Genomic DNA, 10934 nt, shown 5'->3' on the forward strand with positions numbered 1-10934 from the left:
CCGGTCGCACCGCCGTACAGTGCAGGGTGCAATGGGATTACATAGTACAGAGAACAACATTTTATATATATTTTATTTTAAAACCAAGTAAGTCCACAACTAAATGGTTCACAAACGCCGACCCACCACACAAACCCCAAGCCCAACCTCAGACCTACCAGAGCAATCTCAAAGAGACTTGTAAAGTATTGGAATTCACTGAAAGAATCAGAGAAAGTGATTATCTTCTTAACTGTCCTCCACTTTTATTTAATTCACAACAGGATTTTGTTATGTCATGATGAGTGTGCAGATAGAGTTGTTTGCTAACAAGATTACCTGCCATGTTGTTTCTTCTCTTACATGGTCACAACGAAGAGACACTTGTCGTCGGAGGAGTTCCATCAAGTCTTCGCCATGACTATCGAGGAGTTTGATCGCCTGGCACTGTGGAAGAGAAACGACATGAAGAAGAAGGCTCTGCTTTTCTAGCCTCCGTTACTCCAGCCTCGCTTACTCCTGCCGGAACTGCCATATGTAGTTACAACTCTTTGTTTAGGAAGAGTAAGACAAGACTGTTCCACGGGGCCAGCCAGTTCTCGCATCGCCTTCCAGCCAATGTCTCTTCTACGTTGCTTTATTTACAGTATTTCCTGCAGCCCAGGAACATAACAATACAGACCACTGTCCATCAGGATTACAAGAACAGTCTGTATCCACATCATTCATCTGATCCACGTGGTTCGACAGTGAAGGCCAAAGACCTGCATGTAAGCCATGTTTGCCCTCATGATATGTGCTTGACTATAGGTGTGAACACTAGACTAACCAGATAACAAAACTTTTCATATGTTCCAAACTAGGCCGATGCTTACTACATCTGTGTATTCACTAACACTAAAGAGTCAATACTGACATATAAAGTCATGGACATTTAGTAATTGAGTTTTGTTTGAAAGACGAAACCTCAAGCATTATTGTATGCTTCATTATTTATTTTGTATTCTATTTCTGTTAAAATGTCACTGTAAGATTTATATTCTTTCAAGACTCTTGGATTCTCAAAGGCATGCAAGTGTTAAAGTGTGCTTACAGATGCTAAGGTCAGTGCGGCTAAGATTGACCACCTCTATGCCTGGTCTGTAGAGAAAGGGATGGCATTTTATTTACACACAGCTTTGTATTCTTGAGCAAAAAAATATTTTCTCCATTCTCTTAAAGAGTACCCATTGCCTACAGACTAGCCATTGTTCATGAGAATGCAGCCTATCTATTCAATAGGAACCAGTGACATCACTGAGCATGCAGCCTATCGAGTTACAAGGAACCAGTGACATCACTGAGCATGCAGCCTATCGAGTTACAAGGAACCAGTGACATCACTAAGGATGCAGCCTATCAAGTTACAAGGATCCAGTGACATCGCTGAGGATGCAGCCTATCCCATTCACTAGAAACCAGTGACATCACTGAGACATTGAGGCACAGAGGGATATCACTGGTTCCCGGTGAACAAATCGGTTGCATTTTCATAAACATTGGATCCAACCCACAAAATGCTTGTACCCACCGGTTGTTAGGCTATACGTTAAATAATAAGTTGGAGAAGCAGTTGCCCTATAAACAATGTGTTGATTACTGTGGTGCCTGGACATTTTGATACCCCCTTTGCAACCAACACATATAATATGTAATTTCAGCATCCATTCCATGTAATGAATAGGCCATAACGAGCAACATAATACATTTTCCCCAAATTCCTCTGCTTTCCGTTTTCCTCTCTAAATTCACAAAGTGAATGAATCTGGAATAAATTAAGTCATTAATGGTAATTGAAAACTCCTTTAACATCAACCAATGAATTATATCTTATGTGTATATGTTGGAAAATTGGGAGCAGAGCAATAGTAAAGTGGGTCATTTAGGGGAAGAGACCTGCTGTCAGCTGTTCCCTGAGGTTTCCAGAACAATGCTTTACTTTTGAGGTGTGGAAAATGGGATTGTGATTACAGTAGCAAAGTGTCCTAAACTTTATCTTTGCAGTTTGAAAACACTATTTATGTAAAGGATTTTCTCACATTCTGGGCCTGATTCATTAGTGATCTTATCTTGTGCAAAAGTTAAGATGCTTATTTTAAGAAGAAACAGGGAGATAAGAGTGATTAAGCACCGGTGGTTTAATTAAAATTACACTAAATAAGCCAAGTACAGGTGGCATATCCTTAAAACCTGGACTGCTGGAAGAGGAGGAGGGGGGGGGGGGTCGGTTAGGATCAGAGTTGAGAGTGTGTTAAAGGTTGCAGTGTATGTATTGTACAGTCACTCCATGTTACATCAGTAAAGATGGTGGTGCGGACACTGCAGAAATTACAGATTGTGTTTTTGTCTTATTATACATTGTATTATACTTTGACGGTCATTTACAACAGGACGGCAAAATGTATATCTGTATATCTCTGTTGTGCAGCTGCCTCTCCCATTACACCCCCATGGGCACTGCCCTTGATGAGATGGGATTGCCCGTCCTTCACACTTTGTGGTCTGTGACTGCTCTTAGCCTACCCGTATCATGATATTAATCTTTTCTTAGTTTCTCTCAAATTGCTGCTTGTTTCACCCTCATTCGGGGCTTTAATAACTCAGTAAATTAATGGGAAATATATGCTCTTTTTACTTCCAATGTCAGATTTGTGTAGTTTGTAATATCTGATACATTGATGTATTATATGGCTACTCTGGATTAGACTCATCTGGTGCTGGTCCAGTAAGGAAAAAACAGCATACACCCCATCATAAACCTCCCACTTATATATCTCTTTCTTGTATCTTAGAAAGGATACAACTATTGCTGCACTTCTGCCATGAATCCTCTAGAGGGGGCTATTTCTCTTAGATATATTCAGCAATCTCATTTTGGTTGTGCAGTCTATGTAGAAAGTTGTCTTTATTAGACTCAGAGTATTGAAGATGAATAATTTTTTTACATTTTATGGTAAAAAAAGAAAAAAAATATCAACCCAGTGCACAAATGCTTATCCATTCTTCTGTTACCTATCTATACGTAGCATCTCTGAATGAATATGTATCACCATGCACCCTGACAATTAGCTGCTAGTTTTGTGGAACTGTATATACATGAGTAGTCTTGTATATCCGGCACCCAAAATATGCTTAATCCCTACAAAAACAAAACAAATACACCAGAAGGCTTGTTAGAGTTAGGGTTCCCATGTCTCATGGTATTCCTAGGACAGACACCTTTTTATACACCCAAAATTGTCTCAATTATTATATTCCTATAATTCAGACTAACAGGGTACATGAAGACAGGTGTCCCCATGCTGCTAAGGGGCCGCAGGTGAAGACTACGGGTTACAGCGCCTGTAGCTGATGCAGTTTACATTTATTAACTCATCTTTAGTTGTAATACTGCACTTGTGCTAGAGGACTATTTGGACCCACTATGTCTGCTAGGTAGAGATTATGTTTAACATAATTTTAGAGTATGTTTATATCTGACTGACAGCTCCCATCAAATGAAGCGTAGAGATATACACTGTGTATATGGCTCAGTTTAGTACTTATCAGCGCTCAGTAAATATCACGTATATATAATATATACTGTATGGGAGGTCAGTCAATATTTGTACATGACTTTAGAATGCCGAGTATGGAAATAGCTAGCAATTACTTGTTTTTTCTTCCTGCTGAATAAATTTTGATCTTTGAGGGTATGACCAGCACTTCTCTATTATAACTAAACTAAACTAAATATCAGTGTTCATGAGAGAACTGTATTTCAACCGGTGGTAGTTATTTTCCCGGCTCAGACACACCCAACAAACACCACTCGTCATTAACTTGGTAAGTCGCAATTTGTACATGGCAGGTTGTGTTCTCATTGGTAGATTTCCGTCGCTCTCTACTGTGTCGAGTTTGTCTGAGCCGGAAAACCCTACCACACCCATTTCAACAGGCCCCTTGCTACACATAATAAGAAACTATAGAAAATACATTTATTTTAAGTCACCTTACAGCTAACTATCCTCGTCTTTATATCTTGTTATCTTGTTACTGTAGATTATAAGATTATTACCACCCACCAAATGAATTCTGTGACCACCCCAAAGAAAGGGACATGGGGTAACTCTAAATATTAATCATATTTACAAATTGGATATGTAATTCCTATTCATAATATAAATATATCTAATTTATCAGAAGAATACAGTTTTAAAAAGCTTATTAAAATATAAAAGTTATTTATTAACACACATATGGCTAGCTATATGTCTTAATATTCAAAGAAATAAAGATTACATTTAATATAGATATGTACTTTACTGTGTGGCTTGGATCCAGTTGTAATAAACCATTGAATTGTAATCAATATGAACTGACATTTAATGATTTATTTAAGCACATGCATAAATCATATTGTATTGAGAGAACTAATTTGCCTATTAACTATTCCCCAGATGCTTAGATAATATACGTTGCATTTTATTAATCTACATTAGTTTTATCCTGTGTAATTTCTGACAGTATTTTTTCTTTTGATATGTAGGTGTCATATACAAATAAATTAGATATTAATTATTAAATTAGTATTAATTGAGAGAAAAGCAGAGAATGTATGCATTCCCAGCCGTACCGATTCACGTAGGACAGTCCCGATCTGAGGGCTCTGTCCCACCATTCCGATTGGGACAGCTTTGTCCCGATCCGTTGTAAGTATTGTCTGTCCAGTGCAGGGCCGTAACTAGGGCTGTGCCACAGGGGCGACCGCCCAGGGCGCAGCGCTGAAGGGGGGCGCAATTTAGGAATATTTTAGGTTAATTTGGTTAAAATTGAGGGCTGGGGGGCGGCATTTGTCTTTCTGGCCCAGGGCACTAGAATTGTAAGTTACGGCTGTTCACCGCCAGCTCTGCAATGCACTGGACTCCAGTGCATTGCAGAGCTGGCGGTGAACAGGTGACTGAAGGAGAGGTGACAATGAGGCACGCCAAGTGTGACTACGCCCCATTGTGGTGTGACCACACCCACATTGTGTAATGACCACACCCCCTGTCCCGGTGCCGCCTAAGCTGGGAGGTATGCACAGTGGCTCAGTGGTTAGCACTTCTGCCTCACAGCACTGGAGTCAAGAGTTCGATTCCCGACCATGGCCTTATCTGTGTGGAGTTTGTATGTTCTCCACGTGTTTGCGTGGGTTTCCTCCGGGTGCTCCAGTTTCCTCCCACAATCCAAAAACATACTAGTAGGTTAATTGGCTGCTATCAAAATTGACCTTAGTCTCTCTCTCTGTCTGATTGTGTATGTTAGGAAATTTAGACTGTAACCTTTATTGGGGCAGGGACTGATATGAGTTCTCTGTACAGCGCTGCAGAATTAGTGGCGCTATATAAATAAATGATGAGGATGTATCCTATTTATATATAAAACTGGGTCGCGCCAAAAAGTTTTCAGCTGTAGGAAAATATTATTGAGCAAGCTATGAGGTGTACAATTGTTACGTCCTGCCTCAGTGACATCACTAGTTTCCAGGGAGCTCATTGGCTAAATATTGGCTCAGTGCACAAAATGGCCGCCTCCACTGTTTTTAGATGACAGGGAAATTTTAAGTAGTTGCTATTTACTGAAATAGTGCAAAAGGCCCCAGCCTTGCTGGAGTTTATGAAGTAACAAGAGTATTAATGAGATAACCTGAGGGACTAGTGGAATGGGATGGATCACATCTGGAGCTGGTTAATCTGTTTTCTGAGAAAGTGCTGAGAGGAGAGAACAAGCATGTCATTGAAAGGTGCCCAAAAATGATAAGATGGTCAGATATGTATTTAACTCCTTTACCATTGTTAATTTGCCAGCAATATAATGATTGTGTTTACTTGTAGTTAGCGTTACGCCCCACAGTTATGTAAACTAACCAGTTTAACTATTTTTTTTAATAAATATTACAAAAAAACACCACAATAGACATAAGGGGGTATATTTAAACCAAGAGTGGTGATGTTGCCTATAGCAACCAATCAGATTCTAGCTGTCATTTTGGAGAATGTGCTAAATATATGACAGCTAGCATCTGATTGGTTGCTATAGGCAACATCTCCACTTTTTTTTTTTAACCCGCAGTTTAGTAAATATACCCCAAGGTATACAACTGTCTGCGGAGGGCCTCCGCAGCGGTCATGGGGGCAGTCCGCGACGATGTAACATCGTAGATTTCTCCTCGCACCACATAGAGATGTGCAGGACAATCAGCCATGTTGGGGTACAGTAGTACACAGATACATGAGCAGCACAACGTGCACAATTGTATACACCCCCAAAGAGTGAAAAAAAATAAGGTTCATAAAGTAGCACTAAGCCAAACTATGATAAACATACACATAATGAATGGCATCTGGAGTTTTAACCATAGTTTTGCTTTGGGTGAAGGAGAATGTATCACCGAGAGGGAGAGAAACAATAAATTAGTTAGAGATAACACTGCTCTGTTTTACTGTTGGCTCTGTTACACCAACAGTGTGATGGATACTGAAGTTGAGATGTATACGTTATATGGTTTATATGACAAACAATGAAAGAAGGAACTCTAAACTGTTTTGTTATTCCGCTGATCTCTTATGATCCCAAATAAACAAATGCAATGTGAGATTAGCTCTATAAAATTACGATGCGTAAAATAATCTATTGACGACCTGTTGTGAACAGGAAAGTGTCATCATCAACATTTATTTATATAGCGCCAGCAAATTCCGTAGCGCTTTACAATTGGGGACAAACACAGTGATAAAACAATACTGGGTAATACAGACAGACAGAAAGGGAAGCGTTGCCCTGCTCGCAAGTTTATAATCTGTCATGCATCTTTCTATGCTGCTATCCCAGAAAGAACCAACGGATAAAAAAAGTAATAGCATAGTTTTATTAAAATCCCAATCAAACATAGGAATCCTGTATATTCCTTCCAAAATATTCCTGCCTATTCTCTCAGATCAATGTAAAGGGCGGATGACCCCGGACTCTCCAGAGCTTATTTCACACTCGTCCTTTCTGACTTGTGTCATCAGCCCCACCCACCACTGGGCAGTGACGCCCGTTGTGTCTTCTCACGGAGGAGGTGGGGCCTCATGATGCAAATCAACACCCCTCATCATCATCATCATTTATTTATATAGTGCCACTGATTCCGCAGCGCTGTACAGAGAACTCATTCACATCTGTCCCTGCCCCATTGGAGCTCACAGTCTAAATTCCCTAATATAGACACACACTCACACACAGACAGAGAGGGAGACTGACAGACAGACAGAGACTAGGGTCAATTTTTGATAGCAGCCAATTAACCTACTAGTATGTTTTTGGAGTGTGGGAGGAAACTGGAGCACCTGGAGGAAACCCACGCAAACACAGGGAGAACATACAAACTCCTCACAGATAAGGCCATGGTTAGGAATTGAACTCATGACCCCAGTGCTGTGAGGCAGAAGTGCTACCACTTAGCCACCGTGCTGCCCCACCCCTCTCAAGAAAGAGATCCAGTAGTGTATCCTAATCTCCCGAGAGGACTCCCCAAATTCAGGGGTAGGATAATTAGACTGTAAGCTCTACTGGGGCCGGAATAAACATTCTCTGTACAGTGCTGCATATTATGTTGGTGCTATATAGATAAAGGATAATACTAATGGGGAAATGGCTTGCTAGCTAGATTAAGAATATAACACCCAGCAGTTTAAATCTAATCCGCTAGCGATAAAGAGACCAGGGAATACAGTTATTTATTTTAACTCTTGGTGGTAGATATTTTAAACATTATAAAAGGAAAAGTGGAGGTGTTGCCAGTAGCAACCAATCATTTTTCTAGAATGTACAAGATAAATAATAGCTAGAATCTCATTGGTTGCTATGGTAACACCTCCACTTTTTGTAGAAGGTTTGATATATCTAGCCCTTGTTTACTTCTTATATCCTATATATTTAAGCCAAGTTAGTGCTCTACTTTACCTGCAATTCAGACCATTTTTTGGCTTTGCATTGTCACATCAGTATATGTGGTAATGATTGCTGGCATTAACAGTTACAGTATATGTTGTAGTATGATTGATGGGTGTCAGTTACAGTGTATGTTGTAGTATGATTGATGGGTGTCAGTTACAGTATATGTTGTAGTATGATGGGTGTCAGTTACAGTATATATTGTAGTATGATTGATGGGTGTCAGTTACAGTATATGTTGTAGTATGATTGATGGTTGTCAGTTACAGTATATGTTGTAGTATGATTGATGGGTGTCAGTTACAGTATATGTTGTAGTATGATTGATGGGTGTCAGTTACAGTATATGTTGTAGTATGATGGGTGTCAGTTACAGTATATGTTGTAGTATGATTGATGGGTGTCAGTTACAGTATATGTTGTAGTATGATTGATGGGTGTCAGTTACAGTATATGTTGTAGTATGATTGATGGGTGTCAGTTACAGAATATGTTGTAGTATGATGGGTGTCAGTTACAGAATATGTTGTAGTATGATTGATGGGTGTCAGTTACATTGTATGTTGTAGTATGATTGATGGGTGTCAGTTACAGTATATGTTGTAGTATGATTGATGGGTGTCAGTTACAGTATATGTTGTAGTATGATTGATGGGTGTCAGTTACAGTATATGTTGTAGTATGATTGATGGGTGTCAGTTACAGTATATGTTGTAGTATGATTGATGGGTGTCGGTTACAGTATATGTTGTAGTATGATTGATGGGTGTCAGTTACAGTATATGTTGTAGTATGATTGATGGGTGTCAGTTACAGTATATGTTGTAGTATGACTGATGGGTGTCAGTTACAGTATATGTTGTAGTATGATGGGTGTCAGTTACATTGTATGTTGTAGTATAATTGATGGGTGTCAGTTACAGTATATGTTGTAGTATGATTGATGGGTGTCAGTTACAGTATATGTTGTAGTATGATTGATGGGTGTCAGTTACAGTATATGTTGTAGTATGATTGATGGGTGTCAGTTACAGTATATGTTGTAGTATGATTGATGGGTGTCAGTTACAGTATATGTTGTAGTATGATTGATGGGTGTCGGTTACAGTATATGTTGTAGTATGATTGATGGGTTTCAGTTACAGTATATGTTGTAGTATGATTGATGGGTGTCAGTTACAGTATATGTTGTAGTATGATGGGTGTCAGTTGCAGTATATGTTGTAGTATGATTGATGGGTGTCAGTTACAGTATATGTTGTAGTATGATTGATGGGTGTCAGTTACAGTATATGTTGTAGTATGATTGATGGGTGTCGGTTACAGTATATGTTGTAGTATGATTGATGGGTTTCAGTTACAGTATATGTTGTAGTATGACTGATGGGTGTCAGTTACAGTGTATGTTGTAGTATGATGGGTGTCAGTTACAGTATATGTTGTAGTATGATTGATGGGTGTCTGTTACAGTATGATTGATGGGTGTCAGTTACACAGTATGTTGTAGAATGAGGTTGACTCTTTGAAATAATGAATGAATTTTTGCCAAATGTAAAACTAGCAAAAAAACTTCTACATTTTGTCAGTATAATTATGAAATTAGTAGTGACAGATCTTCAGATCCGGGCACGATGTATATAAATGACAGTGATAGTACATCCTAATGCTGCTATATGAAGAGCACATACATTAGTCATATCGCTTCCTCAGTCTACAGAAATTTTTGCAATTCTTGTGGTTTTCTGTTCGCCTATATTTTATGCTGCCTTCAGTACCACAGACATTCTATAGATATCATTATGTTTGTGAATAAAAAATTACTGTTTAAAAAATAATCCATTTGGCTAAAAATATATATTTAAAAGCTATAATAATTACTTTTCATGACATAAAAAATCCAGTTTTATCCCTGTTTCATCTTCAGACATTTCAGTCGCTGTAATATCAGTAAATATTACCCTGTGTAGCCCTGGATAACCATGTCTGTCTGGATTCACTAAAATACAATATAGCGCTTGTGGGATTTACCACATGAAAATGTACTTTTATAAATAATCTTTTTAAGCCTAAATAATAGTAATCATACGGAAAACAAGTGATATGTGTCATTACTCAACTCCTACTCCATACAGGAATTAATTCTCTTTTTTTTTTAAAGATGCCTTAACGTGTACTCATGTCCTCCACACAGCCGAGGCAGCCATTTTGTGACTGATGAATATTTAGAATTCGGCCACTTCTTCACTGGAATTAAGAACTGCTGACATCACTGAGGCACTTTCTGTCACATGTCTGAGTGATGTCACTAATTACAAGTGAATAAATAGGTTGAATTATGATGAGCATTGTTTCAGAAGACAAAATGGCTGCCTTCACTGTGTGTAGGCCAAGGATACAGTTTGAGACACGCTTAAAAATAGTAGTTCAAATGACACACCTTAAAATACAGCCTATTTATCCACAAGGAAATAGAGGCACCATTACGGTATGAGGCACTTTAAGTAGCATTGTCAAAAAACATTGTAGCACATAATATTTTATTTTCTATGCATTAGAAACTTTTCATTTGTACATTTCATTATATCTCACATTTTCATAGCCTGCTTAGTGAGAAAGTTTTACTCCTCAAACTGTATTTGAAAGAAGTTCTTAAAATAAATGTCTATTTTGCTCAATGTGACACCTGTGGTAGGCCCAACCAGTGGCGGAACTACCATTATCTCCATGGGTCCCAGTGAGGTGCACCGGGGCCCATGAGATAATGAGGCCCACTGCACGGCGAACTAGCAAACTGTGGGCCCTGGTTCCCCCCTCCCTACATCGGGGCCCACAGCTCTCTAGTTCCGCCTCTGGGCCCAACACACGGACTAACAAAGCTCCTAATTTATGAGGTACCGTTGTCTGTATAACCTTCCTATTGGTAAAAGCCAGGCTCCTTAAACAGGTTCCATCCAATT

General features: G+C 39.0%; 1 protein-coding gene across 9 annotated transcripts in view; it reads left to right on the forward strand.

The window, feature by feature from the left end:
- Positions 1–8779, forward strand: part of ABLIM2 (actin binding LIM protein family member 2) — a 141688-nt gene extending 132909 nt beyond the window's left edge. For 8 of the 9 annotated variants that reach the window (XM_075194413.1, XM_075194394.1, XM_075194412.1 and 5 more), the window contains one exon: positions 358–8779. In XM_075194413.1, coding sequence (XP_075050514.1) covers positions 358–471 — 114 coding nt within the window. In that variant the 3' untranslated portion in view covers positions 472–8779. The remainder of the gene's footprint in view (positions 1–357) is intronic. The other variant, XM_075194392.1, reaches the window with a different exon arrangement.
- Positions 8780–10934: the final 2155 nt, after the last annotated feature.

Source organism: Mixophyes fleayi, chromosome 1 (genome assembly GCF_038048845.1).
Source record: "Mixophyes fleayi isolate aMixFle1 chromosome 1, aMixFle1.hap1, whole genome shotgun sequence".
Taxonomy (NCBI): Eukaryota; Metazoa; Chordata; class Amphibia; order Anura; family Limnodynastidae; genus Mixophyes; species Mixophyes fleayi.